This window comes from Vulpes vulpes, chromosome 15 (genome assembly GCF_048418805.1).
Source record: "Vulpes vulpes isolate BD-2025 chromosome 15, VulVul3, whole genome shotgun sequence".
Taxonomy (NCBI): Eukaryota; Metazoa; Chordata; class Mammalia; order Carnivora; family Canidae; genus Vulpes; species Vulpes vulpes.
Genome location: NC_132794.1, coordinates 2481272 through 2504844, shown reverse-complemented (window position 1 = coordinate 2504844; position 23573 = coordinate 2481272). Strand labels below are relative to the sequence as shown.

The window sequence follows — 23573 nt, the reverse complement described above, 5'->3', positions numbered from 1 at the left end:
GGTTACATGAATCCATGTATGTGATAAAACTGCACTGAACTAGGGAGCCTGGGTGGATCAGTCGGTTGAGCGTCTGACTCTTGGTTTCGGCTCAGGTCATGATCTCAGAGTTATGAGATCAGACCTGTGTTGGGCTCGGTTCCGTGCTCAGCACAGAATCTCCTCATCCATCTCCTTCTGCTCTTCCCCCCGCACCCCTGCTCCTTTTCTCCCTCATTCTCTAAAAAAAAATGAATAAAGGGATCCCTGGGTGGCGCAGCGGTTTAGTGCCTGCCTTTGGCCCAGGGCGCGATCCTGGAGACCTGGGATCGAATCCCACGTCGGGCTCCCGGTGCATGGAGCCTGCTTCTCCCTCTGCCTGTGTCTCTGCCTCTCTCTCTCTCACTCTCTCTCTGGAGCCTGCTTCTCCCTCTGCCTGTGTCTCTGCCTCTCTCTCTCTCTCTCTCTCTCTGTGTGACTATCATAAATAAATAAATAATTATTTAAAAAATAAATAAATAAATAAATAAATAAATAAATAAAATGAATAAAATATTTTTTTAAAAATTGCACAGAACTAGTCTCTCACACACACATTCCCCCCCACACACACACAGACACACAGGAGAGCATCCAATACTGGTGAGATACATCACTAGATAAGACCAGTGGACCCAAATAAGCCCTGTGGGTTATACCATTGTTGGTCTCCTGGCTCTCACCATGTCCTGCAGGGATTCCAGACACCCACCACTGGGCAAACTGGGTACAGGGCACAAGGGGACTCCTGTCGATTTTTCTATACCTTCCTGTGAATCTATAATTCTTTACTTTTTTAAAGATTTATTTATTCATGAGACACATAGAGAGAGAGGCAGAGACACAGGCAGAGGGAGAAGCAGGCTCCATGCAGGGAGCCCAATGTGGGACTCGATCCTAGGACCCCGGGATCATGCCCTGAGCCGATGGCAGACGCTCAACTGCTGAGCCACCCAGGTGCCCCTCTAAATTCTTTCTAAAAATGTTAACCAAAATCAAAATGGACTGTGGTGAACACTGTACAACTGCGTACACTCACTAAAACAGTCAAACTTCACTTTTACAACAGATTATTCTGTTATGCAAAATATATCTTAACAAAACTGCTTTGAAAAAAGAAACAGTAACCGAGTCCTGACATGTTTACATACTTAAAATGAGTATGGATTCCTTCAAAACCCTCTGTAGTTCATCTCTGTAACTAAAATACACTATCAGTTAATTTTTTCTTTAGAAGGTTTCCTGAAATAATATACAATGTTTACAACAACTTCCCTTTTACTATCTCAAAAGTAGCAACTCTTTCCTAACAAAATCACAGATAACCATACATGGGCAGTCTTGTGCAAGTTAGTAGTTAACTCTGAAAGGTACGTGCACAAGAAAACGTGCAGAGAAGGCGAAGGCAGAGGCCAGCAGCTGAAAGACCCCCTAGAGAGCAGGGCTGAACTCGCACATCATCCAGGACAAGTTCACACAGGCGGGAAAGCCAGGTCAGACACTGTAAAAGCTCTGCTGGCAGACCCTTTGTCGAGAGCCTCGTGCGCCCTCACAGTGACAGCACGGGCCTCTGGTGGTGTCACACACAGGGGAAGCCGGGCCCTTTCTCCTCTGGAGTTCAGAGGCTGCCCCTCCAGGAAGACCCACTCTCCCGGCCAGCCCCCGCGCCCACAGCAAGGCCCAGCTGGCCTCCCCTGATCTGATTCCACCACTGCTGGGGAAACATCTCAACTAAGCAGAGAACCAAGCTTTCCTTGCCCGATGGCCATTCTCCCGGGGTTCGGGGTGGCTGCTCATCCAGCACACTTATTTATGATTTTGAGTCCACACTTTGTTTTCTCCTCTCTTCATACATACTGGATCCAGTAACTTCTGTCTTTCCCAATGACTTACTTCTACGCATACTATAGTACTTACTAGCAGTGCTCTAATTTGGGATCTAGCCCCTGCATTCTTTCCTGGTTCCTCAAGTCTAAAATAAGCCTCCAGAGTCCAGCCTCATGAGCTGTAGAGATCTGGACGGAGACCACAGAAAAGGCTACGGAAAAGGCAGCTGTCAGTTCTCTACAACAAGAAGAGATGTGGCCTTGTAACAGCAGACTTGAAAGGGCTCCCATCAGTATTAAATTGGCAGGACAATTAAACAGGAAACGTGACTGGAAATAGGAAATAGTTTAACCTAAAATATTCCCACATTTTAACTAAGGTCAAATTGTCAGGGCAAAAACACACCACTGATCTGACACTAACTTCACCAGGGCCATTTCATCCTCTATACTGGCACTTTACCAGAATGGCTTATTTTTTTTAGATTTTATTTATTAGTGAGTGAGTAAGGGGGAAGGGACAGCGAGAGGGAGAGAGATGAAATCTCAAGCCGATTCCACGCTGAGCAGGGAGCCTGACGCAGGGCTCAGTCGCACAACCCTGAGATCACAACCTGAGCCAAAATCACGAGTCAGATACTCAACTCACTGAGCCACCCAAGTGCCCCATGAATGGTGCATTTTTAAGCATTGCCTCTAAAATGTCCACAAAACATGCATTTTTCCTATGCTTATCTACTAAAAAAAAAAAAGGAAATCTAAGATTCTGTCCAATTAAGTTTTAACCTTAACAAGGACATCTCAGCAAATTCAGGAAGTACAGAACCTAACAAGTGCATTGTTAACTTTTATCAGATCCTTCCTGTCTGTTGGTCAACTTCTTTCAGACCATGAAACTTTCAGGCCCAGACAAATTAGCCACCGTCATCTTAAATTATTGTGATCTAAACATACAACAAAGCTAAAATTTCAACTTTGATTATGTGACTGACATTCAACCTAACTCAGTTTTGAGACCGAAACTCTTTCCCTGACCTTTCCTTCTTGCTCAATGTTAAAGTCCATACAAAACCCACCAGTCCTGGAAAACCTCCATAGCAGCCACAAATATTCAGAATTCCTTCACATGAGGCAGCAGTGGAGCTGTGACCAGCTACCTAACCTCCTTGAGGCTAACAGTGCCTCTGACTCTGCTGTGCTAGGAGACGCACAGGAGATGTTCAATGCACAGCCAGTGGCTGGCCACCTGCCAGCACACAGGAAACAACAGATACTAGCTACTGTTACTAGTACTGTTAGTGTTTTACTACTTCAAAATAAAAAATACACACAACCTGACTTTTATCAGAAGTGACAGGATAGTTCTAGCTTTACAGAAGAGAAGGGGAAATCATTTATTCTATAGAAAAAGAATGTGTAATTTTTTTAAAGATTTATTTATTTATTTATTCATGATAGACACAGAGAGAGAGAGAGAGAGAGAGAGAGAGAGAAAGAGAGGCAGAGACACAGGCAGAGGGAGAAACAGGCTCCACGCAGGGAGCCCAACAAGGGACTCGATCCCGGGACTCCAGGACCACGCCCCGGGCTGAAGGCAGGCACCAAACCACTGAGCCACCCAGGGATACCCAAGAATGTGTAATTTTTAAGAAATACTATTAGTCTCGCCAAATATTAAAACACATTAGTTGTTTCTTAAAGATTAGTAAATGATCCCCTAGGTTTATTACAAATATTTCCAGTTAATACATCTGATTATAAATTATTAAGTGCATTTTTCAGAATTCTTATTATACTATGATTTTTAATGTTCTGAAGTGGTCTTTTAGACATAAAAATTAGAGTCATCTGTGTGGTTAAGTTGGTTGAGTGTCCAAGTCTTGATTTCGGCTCGGGTCATGAACTCTGGGACCTTGAGAATGAGCCCTGCATCTGGCTCCATGCTCAGTGAGGAGTCTGCTTCTCTTTCTCTCTCTTACTCCGTCCCTCCCTTCCCTCCTCACCCCCTGGCCCCCCACTTAGACACATGTGAGTACTCTGTCAAATAGATAAATATTTTAAAAAATTTTTTAAGCTGGGGCACCTGGGTGGCTCAGTGGTTGAGCATCTGCCTTCAGCTCAGGTCATGATCCCAGCTTCTTCCTCTGTCTCTGTCTCTGCCACTCTCTGTCTCTCATGAAAAAAATAAAATCTTAAAAAAAAAAAACCTTTTTTTAAAGTTAACAGGAAGTCATAATTACAAGCCTACCCAGTAAATATTCTCCACATTAAATGGTCATAAAATCCAAATGTTCAACTATTTTCCAGCCCTTATTATTTTTTAAGATTTACTTTAGAAAGCGCACATGTATGCACACGCACAAGAACACCAGGAGGGGAAGGGGCAAGGGGAGAAGGAGAATCTCAAGCAAACTCCCCACTGAGTATGGAGCCCAACGCAGGGATCAATCTCAGGACCCTGAAATTGTGACCTGAGCTGAAATCAAGAGTTCGACACTTACTGACTGAGCCACCCAGGCGCCCCCAGAATTACATACATTTTAAAATACGATCTCTTGAGGCTTAAGGGCTAGGAGGGCTGCCGGCCACTCGGCTCTGTGGGGGAGCAGCCCGGACACTGGCGTGCTAGCATCGTACCTTCTTGTCTCTCATGCTGTCAGCCTGCAAGGTCTCTAGGCGGGCTTTGAAGTGCTCACAATCCATTCTCAGTTGCTCTAACTCTTGCTCTTTCCTTTCCAGGTCTAAAAGAAGAGAGACACAACAACACTCAGCATTTCAGACCATGAATGTCCTCTAAGAATCCAATGAACCAAATCTCTCAAGAAAATGGGCATGGGCTGCTCAGGTGTGATTATTCACAGAACCAGTCCTTCAATGACCAATATTCTAAAAGTTCTGCTCTTCAGGTTTTTGCCAGTTTCTAGCCCCTACCCAAAGGCACTTTTCTTGTTGTTGTTTTCAGTCTTATGTTTTTAAGCCCTGATTTTACTGCCAAACTCGTACTGGAGGCTCTAAGAAAGTGGGTTACGTAAGGGACTGACGGCAGGGCTGAGAAACCCGACTGTCTCGTGGCACAGACTTGTATCTGCTCCATAAAAAGCAGAAGGCAGCTCGGTGAGTAGACGGTGCCAGCCAGGGCTGATTCACAGTGCTCGTCTCACCAACTGGCAGACTGACTCAGGAGGAAGAGCCGCAGCGGCCGTCAATGGAGGGGCGGAAGCAATGGTGATCAGACAAGAGAAGGCCGCGGTGAAGGCGGGCAACCGTGGCAACTCCCCACCATGTTCATTTAGGTGGTGATTCAAATAGCCAACAAAATCCCCAAAACATCCACGTTAGTAAGTCTGGAATCACAGGTATGGTCAACTTTAAAGAAAAGATATTATGGTGCAGAAATACTGACATTTAAAAAGCAAAGTAATGAAGTGCCTTGACCTCAGGAACTAAGAAATCATCAGTGTCTATGCTAACACGTACCCGGATCTGAGGAGGCATACAGCACTCGGAGCTAATGCAGCAGTGCTTGTGGACACTGACTCCCAAATGTTAGTCCGCCAGTATCCCCTACAGGGCTGGTTCAACACAGGCTGCGCCCGCCCCCCCACCCCCACCAGCGTCAGAGTCTCCGATTCAGTAGGCCTGAGGTGGGCCTGAAGAATCTGCCCTTCCAGCAAGCTCGCAGGTGAGGCAGATGCTGCTGGTCTGGGATAGACTCTGAGAAAGACGGCTTCAGGGCCACAGCCTGGTCTCTGGTCATTAACAAAATGAAAACAACACGCAACTAGTGAGAGCCAGGGAGGGAGCCCAGCCACAGGAACCTGGGGACAGAAACAGCAGGTGGTGGGAGGCAGCAGCCAGCGGCCTGAAAACTGGCGCCCCCCTCCACCCGGGGAGGAGATGGCAGGACAGCGCTCCCTCCAGGGAAGTGCGGACAAGCCCAGGGGGTGGCTTGGTGGCCCAGGGCTCTGAGAAGGCAGGTGACTGCCAAGGACAGCAGGGGCATCCCCAAAGCGTGGGAGAAATGAAGGGAGTCAGCAGTTTCCAGGCACCCTTTGCCCTAGAGGGAAGATTAGCACCTAAAGCCAAATATTCTGTTACAGATTATGAAACTGGCTGGCACAACTTGTCTTAAACGGTGTTTCTCAGAAACCATGTAAAGTGGGACTATTTTTTCTAGCTCAAATCAGTTCTCCTCTCTGCCCCCTCCTCCTACAATGCATCACGCCACAACAGGACTCTCCTGGAAGTCTGTGCTCTGCGCTGCAAATCCTGGCCACCCAAGAAATCAACTGTCAGTCAAGTGCTAGGCTCTAGAAGCTACACAGTTGCCTTCTGTGACAGTGTTAAATGAAAACTTATGTCATTTATAATTATGAATGAACTATGAAATGCATATGCTCATAAAAAGAAACAAAATGAAAAGAACTAAAATAAATCAGTGGTACAAACTTTTTCTTCGCAGTTCACTCTTAAATTTTCTTGTATCATCAAGCTGTACGTCACTCAAAGGTGGCAAAGATAGAAAATTACATCTCTACAGGCCTTACCACGTATAAACACACATGGGAATTCATCCTGGCCCCACAGATTTTCCTTAGGGTAACCTCACAGTCTCTGGCCCTGTGTAGCCGTACACCCATAGGCTACCATAACAAGGGGACGGGGTCAAACGTTCCACTCCCCCACGGGCACCCCACAGAATTCAAAGTCAGCATGGTGGGGGGAATGCCACACCCGCCCACCCGGGCACCCGGAGGTGGCAGGTGGCTTTCAGCTGTACAAGGCCGCCACCTCGTGGCCAGATGGGAGCACGGCTGCCTTCTCCCAACCAAACCCTCACCCTGCTTTTTCAGCGTGGCCCCCCGCAGTGCCAACAGCCCTGAACAAACCCCACAAGGGCAGGCATTTTCATGTTTCGTTTTCTGATACATCCCAAATCCCTACAACGGTACATGGAATTTTATAAATATTTGTTACACAAATGAATTTTACTTCTCTATAAGTTCCTTCTGCTAATCCTTGAAGAGAGAAAAATATACAGCCACTTTGATTATATGTCTCATCCTCATAATGAGAATATACCACTTCTATGATTTTTTTATTTTAAAAACCAGGGAAAGAATATGGACAGTGAACGATACATTATCTTACCCAGCTTCGATGTCAGAATAGGGAAGAAGCTGCCATCCAGCCTAGGCTGTCTTGTAACTACTAATCTTTAGCATTCATAAGGAAGGAAATCTCCCTGTAACTGTTAGCTGAATGAAATGGCGGCTAAGACAGACTACTAATACACAGAAATAATCTACATCACAGGCCACTTCTGAAATTCACAATACTTTTTTGATAGTTTTTTTTTTTAAGATTTTATTTATTTATTCATGAGAGACAGAGAGAGAGAGAGAGGCAGAGACACAGGTAGGGGGAGAAGCAGGCTCCACGCAGGGAGCCCGACGTGGGACTCGATCCCAGATCTCCAGGATCACACGCTGGGCTGAAGGTGGCGCTAAACCACTGAGCCACAGGAGCTGCCCTGGTAGTTTTAATACCATGAGAAAGGCTGTATCTCTCACTGCTTAACTTATCCACGGGAAGGGTGCAGAGAACTATTACCAGCAAGAGGGAGAGCTACAAATGAAAAGCAGCATTTCTGAAACCCTGAGCAAAGAAACGTAAAGCATACATAAGGGATCAATTTCTCTACCCCTTAGCACCTGGCATGCTTAAAATAAGAATAAACTTACACTTGTTGTTTCATGTTAATATGAAAGTATCGTTTTTGACCAAAACAGCTAAAAGTCTCAAACCCAAAATAAACGGTTTTCATTGCTAACCTCTCCCTTCCTAGCACTCCATAATAGGTTTAGAAAAGAATTCACAATTAGCTGCTAATGGAGCCCATCTTTACTGTGAACTGAGATCTGGAGGGTATGTAACAAAGCACCACAGACTGGACAGCCGACAACAGAAACATCCTGTCCCCCAGTCCTGGAGGCTGTGGGCCCGAGACCAAGGTGTCAGCAGGCCCACGCTCCCTCCGAAACCTGTAGGCGAGGGTCCTTCCCTGCCTCCTCCACCTTTCAGGAGCTTAGATCTTCCAGAGTTCCCATCTGCCTCCACTGTCACTGGGCCTTCTCCTGGTCCCTTCATATCAGCTTACCTATACACGTGTGCTCTATGTCCAAATATACCCATTTACAAGGACACCAGTCATACTGGATCACGGCTCACCCTAAAGACTTCATTTTAACTTAATCAGCCTGTCAACAATATACATACCTAAAGTAAAAAAAAAAATGGGGGAAAAAAAGTGAAAAAAATGAGAATATTTCAGGATTCATTAAAAAAAAAAAAAAAAACACCTTCAGTTAAAGAGCTTAAGTGCATTTGAAATCCTACCCACTATAAGCCAGCCAAACAACACTTTAATTAGCTGTCAAACTTTTAAAACAAATCAAAGGGGTTGGGGGAAACGAGTTGGAATCAGAACGTGCAAATAGCATTTTTTTCTCTCCACTGCCAAAAATCTGCTCCCCAAACCACTCTTCTTCTTCTAACTTAAAGGCCATTGGAGTTATCTTTTATAAGATGAAGAAAACGTGTGACTAACAGGAATTTGTTCTATATTGGCATTGCCAAATGGACTTGGCAGTACCTTGTATCACTAACTTCAACATCTGAGTCTCTTGGAGCTCCTTAGTCTACCTGTAAATTACTAAGGAAGAGGGTCAAATTTTGCCCTTTGAATATCCCGACATTACCTAGCAGTGCTTGACAGATGCCAGGCAGATGGCGAACACCTCCCTGACTCACTGACTAAATTCGCTGGGCACCTGAAAACAAATACCATCACAGAAACCTAAGATCAATCTTACTGAATTCAAATGAGTTCTGTGAACGTATTTCTCAAACCAGAGTCAGGAAATGTTTTCAGTTATTGGCATACGAATACTACTATTTTTTTAAGATTTTATTTATTCATGAGAGACACACGGTGGGGCGGGGGAGAGGCAGATACACAGGCAGAGGGAGAAGCAGGCTCCATGCAGGAAGCCCGATCCCAGAACTCCAGGATCATGCCCTGAGCCGAAAGCAGTCGCTCAACCGCTGAGCCAGCCAGGCATCCCTTAAGTGTTTTTTTTTTTTTTTTTAAGATTTTATTTATTTAGAATAAGATGTTAATGGTGGGGTGTCAGGAGTGATATATCCCAATAATGTACCTCTCTATTTTCTCCATCTTGGCTACCTTCCCACTTCCTCTGTCCATAAGCCCCTGTTTCTCTCCTGAGTCTCCCAGGCCCCCATCTGCCAGACCATCTCCACGTGTCCTTTGGATCCGTACTACACCACGCTCAGTGCTCCCAAGAGGCTAAAGTCAACATCCACAGCAATTGGGCTCTTTGGCTTTTAGCTTCCTGTTATATTTGAACAGCAGCAGGCTCCAAAGGGACCAGGGACGAAAGGAAGACCTGCTGGGACATCTACTTCCCCTGTGTCATCCCTGACAATCTTCCAGTAACAGTAACTTCACCTTCTGTGCAGCTGGCAGCTCTAAGGGAAGCCCTGGCACCCCACTCCTCCAGTTCCCGGGGCTTTGTGATCCTCCTGTGGATTCCCCAAACTCTGTCCAGTCCTGTCTGTCCTCTACATTATACTCCAAGATTCCCCTTTTGTTCCTGCCAAACATGGACATGAGACACTGATATTGTCTCACTGGGTCACAATAAACTTTTGGTTCAAATGATCTTTTTTTTTAAGACTTCAAGTAATCTCTACATGTAATGTAGGGCTCAAACTCATAACCCCAATATTGAGTTGCACACTCCACTGACTGAGCCAGCCAGGGACCCCAATAATCCCTTCTTGGCATTCACTCTTTCATCATAAACTTCATGATTCTCTCTCTTGTTCAGATTTCTATAGGCCAGAAATAATAATTTTTCTCTGAGCTGAAAGAGAGGTCTCCCTCTTCTCAATAATACCAAACTCTTGGGAAATTAATCTCAAAACATCCACCAACGCTTTTTTTTAAGATTTTTATTTATTTATTCATGAGAGACACAAAGAGAGGCAGAGACACAGGCAGAGGGAGAAGCAGGCTCCATGCAGGGAGCCCGACGTGAGACTCGATCCCAGGTCTCCAGGATAATGCCCTGGGCTGAAGGCAGCACTAAACCGCTGATCTACCCGGGCTGCCCCCACCAATGCTTTAGAGACCATGTAGTACTGTGGTTTTCAAACCCCACTGCTAACAACCCAAGAGTGCCTAAAGGACACATATGTTCTATAAACAGGACTTTATCCATTTTACAATGTTTTTCAGACTTTTTATTTGGGAACAATTTCAAACTTACAAAACATTGCATGAAAAAAAAATACAAACAATACCTATATTCCCTGTACCCAGACTTACGTGCTGGCAACGTCTCGCATTTGTTCATCGTTTGTACCACATACAGACACACACACACACACACAATACGCGTTCTGAGCCCATTGAGGGTAAGTTACATACATCATAAGTACTTCAGTATTTCCCAAGAATAGGGATAACGTCCTACACACCTACTCTATACAGTTATCAACTTCAGAAAAATGAATACAATATCTTTATCTAATCTGCCACTAACATTCCAATTCTGTCAAATGACCCGAAACTGCCCTTTATGTAGCATTTTTTCCCTTCCAAGTACAACCACCAGTCTAGGGTCACGTGTGGGCTTCAGCTGTATCTTTAGCCTCCTTTAATCTGGGACATTTCCACAGCCTGTCTTTACTGTATGACATTAAAAGGTGTTTTTTAACAACTTAAAAGTCACAACCACATATATGAAGGACTCCCATTTCTAGCTATGATGGTGAGGTAGATCAATCCTCCCTTGAGAACAATTAGGAAACTGGAATTTAAACAAACTAACTCCTTTGAAGGTATGTGGGGACCACTGAGTCACAGAGGCCCTCAGGCCAGGACCCAGAGAGGAGGAGCATTCACAGCGGTACAGGAGCCCAGCCTCCCACCCCATTCCTCCTGGGAATCTTAGCATATTCCAAAGCAGCACAGGCAAAGAGGCAGCAAAGCTGGGCAGAGCCGTCAGTGGTAGCACAGAGCTTGGGAAATGGAAATAAACCACAGAGCTGCTGGACAGCCAAGACTTATGGTGGGTCATGATCCCAGAGGAGATGGAAGCACAGAAGAATGAGCTGACGTCAGAGCCAACTCCCTCTACTAGGCGCTCAGCAAGGCGTAAGCAGCACAGGACAGCTGCAGAGGAGAGCAGACAGTGCGTGCAATGAGGTAGGGGGTGGTGAGGAGGGGCACGGCTTGCCAAAGAAAAATACTATCATCCAAAGTCTCTACAAATTTTCAATTTAAATAGTCCATTAGTCACTTAAAATGACCAAGATTACCAAGAGGGAAAATGGACACTACAAGCAGACCAATAGCTGATCCAGATACTGAATTTGCCAGATTCAGACTTAAACTGTGATTAATGTTCCAGCAAAAAGACAATTTCATCAGGGAGCTAGAATAAAACACAACCAAGTAGAAAATCAATATAAAAACTAATAAACACTAATAATGAACAATATAAAAATAAATAAAACTAATAAAGAATTCAGAATCAAATCCCCACATACACAGCCATTTAGATCAAAACTAATCCTGTTGGGCAGCTTCAGTGGCCCAGCGGTTTAGCAACGCCTTCAGCCCAGGGTGTGATCCTGGAGAACCAGGATCGAGTCCCACGTCGGGCTCCCTGCATGGAGCCTGCTTCTCCCTCTGCCTGTGTCTCTGCCTCTCTCTGTGTGTGTCTCTCATGAATAAATAAATAAAATCTTAAAAAAAAAAAAATCCTGTAGAGGGACGCCTGGGTGGCTCAGCAGTTGAGCATCTGCCTTCGGCCCAGGGTGTGACCCTGGAGACCCGGGATCAAGTCCCACGTTGGGCTCCCTGGATGGAGCCTGCTTCTCCCTCTGCCTGTGTCTCTGCCTCTCTCTCTCTATGCCTTTCATGAATAAATAAATAAAATCTTTAAAAAGAAAAAAAAAAAAAACAATCCTGTACAACAGGAGTAGGAGATTGTCTTTTCAATAAATGGTGCTGGGCCAATTGGCTATATACAGCTAGCAGCTGTTTTTTAAACATTTAGGGAATCACACAGTACCGTCATCATCACAGAAGGTTCTACTGGACCATGTAGACAGAGACAAGGTGCTGCTGCACAAATTTTATTTTTTTTAAGATTTTATTTATTAATGAGAGACACGGAGAGGGGAAGGGGGAAAGGGAGAGAGAAGGAGAGGTAGAGAGGGAGAGAGGGGGAGAGAAAGAGAGAGAGAGAGGCAGAGACATAGGCAGAGGGAGAAGCAGGCTCCATGCAGGGAGCCTGACGTGGGACTCAATACCGGGTCTCCAGGATCAGGCCCTGGGCCGAAGGTGGCGCTAAACCGCTGAGCCACCCAGGCTGCCCTCCTGCACAAATTTTAAATTGCACAAAATAATTTTTTCTGTTGATACAGAAAATTAGACAAACCTCTCCCCAGTATATCATGACTACGCTAGTTTCTGTTCATTACTGACGTTTAAGGAACAAAACAAGGCTGGTTCACAATATGAACATTTTTATTTAAATAAATAAATTTTAAAAGGTTAAAACTAACATTGCAGATTTAAAGTCATCAAATGAGACTGCAATTTATGTTTGGTGTCAATAGGAAATGTTACACAATCCCAACTCCAGACGCCTGCCACTAAGATGTCCAATTGTTTCTAAATTATATCATCTGACATCTCAAAGGCAGCATAGGTGTTTGACAAGTGTTCTACAGGACAGGCCGACTGGCTTTTCCACCATCTTCCTCCAAATGAATCCATGCCAGTAAGACAGGCAAAGAATTATCAGACCTTGTGACTTCACCATGAAACAAAAACATCTGACCCCACTGCCTTCAAGCTTCCAGATCAGTTTCATTGAAAAGCATCCTGATGCTGCAAAGTGAAATGTTTAAAAACTCACCATTTGCAATTCTTTACCTTTGTGATTTATGTCTTTTTCTTGTAACTTAACAGCCACAACTAAAAACAGAAACTGGACACTTAGGATGGCACTGCAACTGATTTCTTTTTTTTTTTTTTTTTTTAATTTATTTATGATAGTCACAGAGAGAGAGAGAGAGAGGCAGAGACACAGGCAGAGGGAGAAGCAGGCTCCATGCACCGGGAGCCCGACGTGGGATTCAATCCCGGGTCTCCAGGATCGCGCCCTGGGCCAAAGGCAGGCGCCAAACCGCTGTGCCACCCAGGGATCCCCTGCAACTGATTTCCAAAATCTAATATTGATTGTATTTTGTTTTCATCAAAACATTTCATTGTATCGACTTTACAAATAATGTTCTAAAACAGAATTTTTTAACTATGCAGAAAATATAACTTTCATCTATTTTACATACTGAACCACATAATATATAGGATTTTATTTTTGAAAAATAAATTAGTTAAGTGACCGACTAGTGATTTCAGCTTGGGCCATGATCTCAGGGTCGTGAGATGGAGCCCCACGTCAGGCTCCATGCTCAGCATGGATTCTGCTTGGGATTCTCTCTCTCCCTCTGCCCCTCCCCCCACTCACACGCACATGCCCACACTCTAAAATAAGTCCTTAAAAAACAGGATTCTAATTTAAAACAAACATTTTTGACACACATTGACACAGTAAAACTCCATTATTGTTAGATGAACACACTTGGGAAGGGGTGAGAGGCAAGGGAGCGAGCTAACTTTTACCTAGTACTTCCCCATCTCTGCTTTGCCAAGGTCATCTGTGGAGGCCTGAGAACACCGTGGGAGCCCCATTTTACACAGATTAAGAAAGGACAGAAACAGAATTCAAACCAGGTCCCTCGTACTCCAAGCCTCCCTAAACCTTTTTCAAATTCGCAGAGTGATGTTGTTTAAGTCAGAATGCCAAGTGCTGGGTCAGGAGCGGAGCTGTCTTCAGTCCACCAGGTGTCCAGCGGCCCCTCCACCTGAAGAGGTCCTTTCCCGAGGGCCCCCCGAGCCGCACACTAAGCGCCTGTGCTTCCCAAAGAGTCGTCTCATTTGAAGCCTTGCCACCTCCTGTGGTAAACATCACTGTCCCCTCTACAGGCAGGGAAACACCTGAGAGCCCATAGAAGCAGCGCGCCAGCACTCCGTACTTCCACTGTCAGGCTCTGCCCTCACTTCTCCACCCAGACTAACCATTTCTTCACATGTCCCTTCCAGTCCACCCAGGCAGCCATAATCCTGCTCCCAAATGGAGTCCAAGACCTTCCTTGGTGAGTACTCTATCATTAATTCTCCTTTATCTTCCACTCAATTCCTCAAGCTTATTCTACAGGTTAAAAAAAAAAAAAATCATACCCTTGAAAATGTCATTTTAGTCGCTATTTTGACATGATTTCCATGGATAACTTCCACCTGCCTCTCATCTCAAAATAAAAATAATTTACTATTATTTAGTCTCCCATCAACTACTGACATTTACTGACCTTGACTCTGCTATACCCCAATCCTTGCTCCACGTATCAAGGTGAAAAATTAGCTTATTAGTGGGCAATCAACTCTACTCTCATCTGTGACTTTCATACTATCTGAAAACACCTTCCTCTTACCCCTCAAAGCATGCCTGGCTCCTCAATGCTCATATATTCTCAGAGATCCTCAGAGAACACCCTTCCCACGAAGACTCCAAACTCTACCACTTACCTGCCCAATTTCCTAAAGGGAGTTACTATGCTAAAATCAGAATTAAGTCCCATTCACTACGTGACACTCATTTTGTCAACATGGGTCCTTTATGGCCTGAGCCCAAACAAGCCAACCCCCTAGGCTCCAAAAGCAGCTTCCCCTCAAATCAGGTATAGTTGCCCTCTACTCTCTTCCTGTCTGCATTCGTTCCTCCCTCTGTGTTGCTCTTTGTCATTCCTTAAGCTGACAAACGCACACCCACTGGAGAAGCAAAAGAAACCCCAATACTGCTCTAAGACCACAGGGCCAGGAGGGCAGATAGATCAGCATGTCCATCAGCTCTTTCTGTCACCTTGTGATCCTTGGATCACCTCTGGGGGAGCCACTCTCGGGGCCATGGCTCACCAGATTTGTCTCAGAAGGCCCAGGGAAGAGCCAGCAGCCCTCCTCCTCATAAAAAGAAAAGAGAGAGAAACTTTGTTTCCTCATGTCACCCAAATAGTAAAAATTCAACAGCCAAAACTAAATGAAAGATGCTTTAGAAGGACCTCTTGTGGGCCAGGCCTCAGGCCAGAGATGCAGAAGCCTTCAAGGGCCAACTCAAGTTCAGAGTTCATAGTCAAGCCTTGAGCGTGAGCATGACACCAAATCCACTTTGATCCTCCCTTTCTCTTAACACCCAGGTACCTCTAGCCCTAGCTTTGTGATACTGAGCAATTCAGAAAGAAGAGCATGCAGAAAAGGGGTGGGTGGGAAGTCCCTCGGGACCAAATATTTGGGCACAGAGAATACAGTGGGAGGCAAAAAGAGGGGCCCTGCCCTCCCACCAACCTACATCATAGGATGACAATAAAAATGACTTTATCCGAAGGAAAAGTATGGTGTGCTGCAACACCTGACAGGACCAATGGGAAGACAGATCTTATCTAGGCAGACGAGGAAATGAGACTGTGCCTGAGGCTAAGTCCAATAATACAAAGTGTTTTGGGCCATGGTACAGTTTTGCTTAGGTTTTTGGGTGGTGGTGCTTTTTTGGAGAGGGGGTGTTTTTTGGTCTGTATCCTAAAAGCAAGGAAAAGCCACTGAAGATATCAGCAGGGAAATGACATAACCACACCTAACTATGAAAAACTACACAGGCGGGCAGCCCGGTGGCTCAGCGGTTTGGCGCTGCCTTCAGCCCAGGACGTGATCCTGGAGATCCGGGATCGAGTCCCACGTCGGGCTCTCTGCACGGAGCCTGCTTCTCCCTCTGCCTGTGTCTCTGCCTCTCTCTGTGTGTCTCTCATGAATAAATAAATAAATAAAACTTTTTAAAAAATTTAAATAAATAAAAAAATAAAAACTACACAGGCCACACAGTCTGGGGCAGACTGGAAAGTGACAATGAGCAAACAGAGAAACAGGAGGCAGAGATAGGGGCCTGGGCTCAGACGTGGCAGCAGACGCAGGCTAGTGAATCCAGGATGCAGCCATGAGGAAAAAAACCTGCTTGTGCCCTGAGGAGACTGAGAAAGCCCAGTGTGAGGTGGGCTAGGGGGATGGACGGCACGAATGAGTCAGAGGCAGGAAAGGAGAAATCCCGGAGTTCGCCACTGCTAGGCCAACAGACACATGAAGCAAGCTGCCAAGTTAACAGGAAACAATGTTTCTCCCAAGAACACACTGTGACAACGACCCCTTTCAGTGACTGCTGATTTCTTATTCACAAAAAGCCTATTTTGTAAAATCTCAGACTGTCAGAAATTTTGCTGTTTGGAATTATACCAGTAAAAAAGGAACATCCCGCTGTTCCCTACAGGATCAAAGTCACTGGGACACAGGGCAGCAGCCTTGATTTCTAGCTAGTTGCAGAGCTTCAAATAAGGAATTTCCAGACACAACGTTCTACACGATCTAAACTTTGTACTTCTCAGGACGCCTGGGTGGCTCAGTGGTTGAGTGTCTATCTTTGGCTCAGGGTGTGATCCTGGAGTCCCAGGATCGAGTCTCACATCATGTTTCCTGCAGGGAGCCTCTGCCTGTATCTCTCCCTCTGCCTGTGTCTCTGCCTCTCTCTCTGTCTCTCATGAATAAATAAATAAAATCTTTAAAAATAAATAAAATAAACTTTGTGCTTCTCAAAGACACGAGGCCGCGGTCCATTGTAGTAGGATATGGTGATGCCCCCACACATGGCCCTACTCTGCTTGGAGGCCATCAAAACATGACTTAACGTGCACTTCACCTAAATTCCACCCTCCCCCAAAACCCACCACGGCACTAGCCTCTTGTTGGCAAGATGCCCATGGTTCTTTTGGGGTGTGGCCTCTCTTATTGCAAGAAGCCAATAAACCTGACCGAGGACCCATGGGTGCTTCCTGATGGCTGCAGGCTGATTAGGTTGGGACAAACACTGAGAATTTGAAATGATGGTGAAATACACAAGGAGAAATGCCAAGTAGGAGTTGACTCAAGGCCCTAACTAAGCCTGGGGGTCTGGGCCAAACCTAGAAGCCACTGGCAGCAACATGGGAACTGAAGCTGTGTGTGCATGAGACTGCCCATGGAAAGGCCGTGGAGTGAGGCGACTCCACAGGAAGCTCCACTAGCCAAAAGGCTGCTGCAGAGGACGCATCAGCAAAGTAGACCAAGACAAAACAGCCAGAGCAGGAAGACGTGACTACAGGGTCTGGGGACGGCGAGGCAAGAGCTCTTAAAGTCTAACTCTGATCACATCATCACAGATTCAGTTCTTGTGCCCCTCGCTCTCATATATACATTTTTGATTTTGTGATCTCCAGACTGACTCGTGCTAACCAATTCATGAGACCCTGATGTCGTTTTCAGAATGCCAGTTCATTAATTTGCTGAGACGTAACCACTCAGCCCACTTGCATGCTCTGCTACGGGTCAGGACTTTCCTTCCCTGAAGATAAATGCACTCAGGTGACTGGCTGCTCTCAGAAGATCACTGGCTGAGCACGGGATCAGAACAAGGGACTCCGAAGCCAATGGTCTGGAGCTACGGTATAACCAGGGACCTAGAGCACAGCCAACAGGGTGTCCATGGGAGACAACATCCCAGATGGTGAGATGTGTGGAGGAGGGTAGGGGTTGGTAAGGCACCCAGAGACTAGCAACAGCCCTCAAGATGGAGGAAGGGGAGACAAACGGCTACCGGCGTCAAGTCCAGCAAGAGCTGAGACTGTCAAGGAAGCCCTGGGGAGGAGTCATGGCCATGGAGGGAGTAGGAGGAGACCCCCAATCTCTCTCTCTGCCCATGATGCCTTCCATGGCGAGCCCTGTTGGCAGCCAGCAAGGAAGTCAGAGGCAGGCAGTGTGCAGCTGACCTCGCCCAGAGCAAACCACAGGGCAGATCTGAGGATTCCAAAGAGGAAGTAAGGACAGGGGACTGCAGTGGTCATGAGCGTTCTCCCTTCTAACTGCGTATGGCTGCCCCCTTGGCCAGGTACATCAGCCCACGCCAGAAACGCGTACTGTTGAATTCAGGTATCTTCTTGTCTGGACCAGTACTAGAGACACACTCTGGGCCACTCAGAAACACTTGTCCTGGGCAGCCCGGGTGGCTCAGTGGTTTAGCGCCACCTTCGGCCCAGGGTGCGATCCTGGAGTCCCATGTCGGCTCCCTGCATGGAGCCTGATTCTCCCTCTGCCTGTGTCTCTGCCTCTCTCTCTGTGTCTCTTATGAATAAATAAATAAAATCTTTAAAAAAAAAGGAAAAGAAAAGAAAGAAACACTTGTCCTAGAGACCACTCAGGGATGGTGAGGAGTCCAATGCACAGCGTTAGACCAGCCTTAAGCACCAAAGACTCACTTAACTGTAATTGAATATGTTAGTTAAGTGCAGAATCAGTCCCAGAATCTTAGAACTTCGATAAGGCTCCCAGACTGACACCTGACGTCAGAGCTCAAGGTGAATCTCAATCTCTGAATGGACAAGTCCTGGCAATTCCGGACTTAAATCAGGGCTGGAAACTGACTGGTGGCAGCTGGCAGGGCGGCATCTGACTCTGGATTTCAGCTCAGGGCATGAGCTCAGGGTTGTGGGATCGAGCCCCACAGCAGGCTCAGAGCTCAGCACAGAGTCTGTTTGGGAGTCTCTCCCTCTCCCTCTAAAATAAATCAATCAATCTTAATAAAAACAAGACACGGGCTTGTCTGTTCACCTAGAAACAAGTAAATACACACATATCTCTGCTGAGACTTTTAACTCCATGCAAAGTTTCCACAAGGCAGGATTTTTCACTTATACCAACGCTTAATCTTTAGAGTGGAGCTTTCTAATTCTAAGTGTATGGAATCTTCACGCCGAGGATGAGAGGCAGGTAGAAACAGGAGCCAATAAGGGAGACCCCAGGGAGCTGGCCACGTTCCCCCCAGCCAGCTTACTAGGGATGTGTGAACTCTGCGCCCCAGGGCACCTCACCCTGAGTCCCCACCGACTCTCCCAACTGCAGCCACAGTGGCAGTTCGTGGAAGGTCAGCCGTGGGCGCAGACTGCCGTCCCATCCCTGCCTGCTCACTGCAAGTCAGACTCACTTTTCTCTACAATCTTCAATTTCTGGAAGCTTTCCAGCACCTCCCCATTCAGGATCCGAGGTAAGAAGTCCCGGATCTGCATGACTTCAGTGGTCAGCCGCTCCAGGTCCTTCTTCCGGACTTTAACGAATTCCTCTTTAGTCCCCACGTGCTAAAAGGAGGAGCAGATTTTCCCATTATTACACGTCTTTCCGGACGACTGCTGCCCGAGTCGGCTGGCTTCCTTCCTTGGACACCGCCTGCTCACAAAGCTTTCAGAAGCTCATGGTTACCCACCATGCCCTCTGCTCTGCACACTTCAGAGGGGGAGCAAGTGTCTCCCTTCCCATCCACATGCCAGCGCCCCCCCAGCTGACGCTGAAAATCGGGCAGCTCTCTGGTCCCCCACCCCGGGGGCCTGAGGCCAGCCGGACAAGCTCAGTCCCCCCACCACCAACAACCCCCCCCCCCAAGGCCGAGGCCAGCCCCGGCTCCGGACAGGCTCTGGTCCCCCACCCTCACACCCCACCTCCATCCCCCGAGAGCCGAGGCCACCAAGGCACTCGTTCCCCCACCCCTGGGGGGAGGGGGGCCGAGGCTGATGCTCTGGACACGCTCGGGTCCCACCCCCACCCCACCCCCATCCCCGGAAACCGCGACCTACACCAGCCAGACATGCTCTGGTCCCCCACCCTCCCCCCGGGAGCCGAGGCTGACAGCAGGCGGACACGCTCGGTCCCCCCCCACCCCCGCTCGGTGCCCCCCACCCCCGGGGCCCAGCTGCCCCGGCCCTCTGGGAGCACCCCCCGCACCTCCGCTGTTCCGTTCATCTTCCCCACCCGCCCAGGCCGTGGGGGGGCAGGCCGGGTGACCGCCTCCAGCCCTCACCGTGGACCGGACACTGCCCGGCTCCGAGCCCGGGTCCCCCACCTCCCCAGCCCCCGCACGACGCCCCGGGGCCGCACTGTCCCCGCTACGCCCGCTGCCCCCTCCCGGGCCCCCTGCGCGGGTGGGCGCGGCCCGGGCGCTCCGGGAGCACCGGGCGCTCCGGGAGCACCGCGCCGCCAGTCACGGGGGTCCGGCCTCCCCACTGACCCCGCAGGCCTCCTCGGCGCCGCCCGTCTCGCCCATGGCCGCCGCCCGGCTGGTGCGGCCCGGCTCGGTGCGCCCGGCTCCCTGCTCCCTGAGGCCCGGCTCCCTGCGGCCCGGCTCCCTGCTCCCTGCGGCCCGGCTCCCGGCTCCCTGCGGCCCGGCTCCCTGCGGCCCGGCTCCCTGCTCCCTGCGGCCCGGCTCCCGGCTCCCTGCGGCCCGGCTCCCTGCTCCCTGCGGCCCGGCTCCCTGCGGCCCGGCTCCCTGCTCCCTGCGGCCCGGCTCCCTGCGGCCTGGCTCCCTGCTCCCTGCGGCCCGGCTCCCTGCGGCCTGGCTCCCTGCTCCCTGCGGCCCGGCTCCCTGCTCCCTGCGGCCCGGCTCCCGGCTCCCTGCTCCCTGCAGCCCAGCTCCCGGCTCCCGGCTCCCTGCGGCCCGGCTCCCTGCTCCCTGCGGCCCGGCTCCCTGCGGCCCGGCTCCCTGCTCCCTGCGGCCCGGCTCCCTGCTCCCTGCGGCCCGGCTCCCGGCTCCCTGCTCCCTGCAGCCCAGCTCCCGGCTCCCGGCTCCCTGCGGCCCGGCTCCCTGCTCCCTGCGGCCCGGCTCCCTGCGGCCCGGCTCCCTGCTCCCTGCGGCCCGGCTCCCGGCTCCCGGCTCCCTGCGGCCCGGCTCCCTGCGGCCCGGCTCCCTGCTCCCTGCGGCCCGGCTCCCTGCGGCCCGGCTCCCTGCGGCCCGGCTCCCTGCGCCTGCGCGCCGCGCCCTCTGACCCCGCAGGCCCCGCAGGCCCGAAAGCGCGGGAACGTGCGGCAGCGAGGCTCGAACCTCCAGGAGCTGGCGCAGCATCCTCCGCCCGGCGAGCAGCGTTGGGGCTCGGCGAGGTTCCGCGGCGACGCTGCTGCCTTCACGGCTTTCAGGCTCGGTGCCTGCAGAGTAGAAGGACGCGGGGATGCAAGGGTGAGCGGCAGGTCAGGTCGACAGTCCCGGGGACCTTCCCGACCCGCGGGGGGCGCCAGGCTAGGGGCGGCGCGCAGCGGAGCCGAGGCTCTTTGAGGGGTCCGCCCGGATTCGGAGGGCCAGCCCGGCCAGCCGCCCGTGGCCCAGACGACCACCTGCTCGGGAAGATGCCACCTGGTCCATTCACCTGCCGCGCGGGCCGAGCGTGCACCATCAGTGCCGCCAGGGCGGTCCAGTGTACTGGGTCCTGCGCAACTAAGACCTCGTCTGTTTCTGAGGCCAGCAGGTTGCCAACAATGCCCAAGGCCCCGAATGTTCTCCAGGCAAGAGAGCACACTCGCAAACAACCACTCTAAATCCGTCCCCATGCCAGGACCTGTACCAGCCCATTATCCCCTGCATCTGTCCTGTACCTAGCCCCGGCATCCCCTGCACTGGGACCTGACCTCGTCCCTGCCCCTGCCATCCCCTGCACAGGAACCTGACCCTGACCCTGCCATGCCCTGCACTGGCACCTGACCCTGACCCTGCCGTCCTCCGACCCAGGACCTGACCCTGACCCTGCCACCCCTGCACCGGGACCTGACCCTGACCCTACCATCCCCTGCACAGGAACCTGACCCTGACCCTGCCATGCCCTGCACTGGCACCTGACCCTGACCCTGCCACCCCTGCACTGGGACCTGACCCTGACCCTGCCACCCCTGCACTGGGACCTGACCCTGACCCTGCCATGCCCTGCACTGGCACCTGACCCTGACCCTGCCACCCCTGCACTGGCACCTGACCCTGACCCTGCCATGCCCTGCACTGGCACCTGACCCTGACCCTGCTATCCCCTGACCCAGGACCTGACCCTGACCCTGCCATGCCCTGCACTGGGACCTGACCCTGACCCTGCCACCCCTGCACTGGCACCTGACCCTGACCCTGCCATGCCCTGCACTGGGACTTGACCCTGACCCTACTATCCCCTGACCCAGGACCTGACCCTGACCCCAACCATCCCCTGACCCAGGACCTGACCCTGACCCTGCCATCCTCTGCCCCGGGACCTGACCCTGACCCTGCCCTCCCCTACACCTGACCCTGCCATGCCCTGCACCGGGACCTGACCCTGACCCTGCCATCCCCTACACCTGACCCTGCCATGCCCTGCACCAGGACCTGACCCTGACCCTGACATGCCCTGCACTGGGACCTGACCCTGACCCTGCCATCCCCTACACCTGACCCTGCCATGCCCTGCACCAGGACCTGACCCTGACCCTGACATGCCCTGCACTGGGACCTGACCCTGACCCTGCCGTCCCCTACACCTGACCCTGACCCTGACATGCCCTGCACCAGGACCTGACCCTGATCCTGCCGTCCCCTACACCTGACCCTGCCATGCCCTGCACCAGGACCTGACCCTGACCCTGACATGCCCTGCACCGGGACCTGACCCTGCCCCTGACCCCAAGCATCCTCTGCCCCAGGACCTGCCCCTGACCCTGACCCTGACATGCCCTGCACCGGGACCTGACCCTGCCCCTGACCCCCCTGACCCAGGACCTGCCCCTGACCCCAAGCATCCTCTGCCCCGGGACCTGCCCCTGACCCTGCCCTCCCCTACACCAGGACCTGACCCTGACCCCCCTGACCCAGGACCTGCCCCTGACCCCAAGCATCCTCTGCCCCGGGACCTGCCCCTGACCCTGACCCCCCTGACCCAGGACCTGCCCCTGACCCCAAGCATCCTCTGCCCCGGGACCTGCCCCTGACCCTGCCCTCCCCTACACCAGGACCTGACCCTGACCCCCCTGACCCAGGACCTGCCCCTGACCCCAAGCATCCTCTGCCCCAGGACCTGACCCTGCCCCTGACCCCCCTGACCCAGGACCTGACCCTGACTGACCCTGCCCTCCCCTACACCGGGACCTGCCCCTGACCCTGCCCTCCCCTACACCAGGACCTGACCCTGACCCCCCTGACCCAGGACCTGCCCCTGACCCCAAGCATCCTCTGCACTGGGATCTGCCCCGGCCCCGACACCGGGGCGCTGGGGGGCGCTGGCTCCGAGGGCAGCAGGGGCGCAGACCCGGCCCCTCAGGGCGCCCCTAACGGGGCTGTCCCAGCATCCCGCCCGCAGCCCCCCGACTGCCGTCCGTCTCGGTCCGGCGCCCCGCACGCGGACGCCGGGGCTCGGCGGGTGACCGTCCGGCCGGAGCTCCCGCGGGGCGGGCCTGAAGGCTCGGGGCCTCCTCCGCGGCCAGCCGTCCCCTCCAGGCGGAGCCCCGGCGCTCGCTAACCTCGCCGCCACACGCCGGCTGCCGCGACGCCCGCCAGCCGAGGCCGAACCGCCGCGGGCCGCCCTCGCCCCCGGGACGCGCTGCGAGCGGCGGCGCCCGGCGCCGTTGTGACGCCATCAGCGCGCGCGCCGCCCGGCCCCGCCCCG

At 51.0% G+C, this 23573-nt stretch overlaps 1 protein-coding gene across 4 annotated transcripts in view; it reads right to left on the bottom strand.

The window, feature by feature from the left end:
• Window positions 1-23552, bottom strand: part of HSF2BP (heat shock transcription factor 2 binding protein) — a 108892-nt gene extending 85340 nt beyond the window's left edge. For all 4 annotated transcript variants that reach the window (XR_011997488.1, XM_072739429.1, XM_072739428.1 and 1 more), the window contains exons 1-4: window positions 23428-23552; window positions 21002-21102; window positions 19118-19268; window positions 4482-4585 (exon numbers count right to left, since the gene is read on the bottom strand). Coding sequence is in view for 3 of the 4 variants with exons in the window: in XM_072739429.1 (XP_072595530.1) it covers window positions 4482-4585; window positions 19118-19268; window positions 21002-21022 (276 nt within the window). In the remaining variant the exon portion in view is untranslated. The remainder of the gene's footprint in view (window positions 1-4481; window positions 4586-19117; window positions 19269-21001; window positions 21103-23427) is intronic.
• Window positions 23553-23573: the final 21 nt, after the last annotated feature.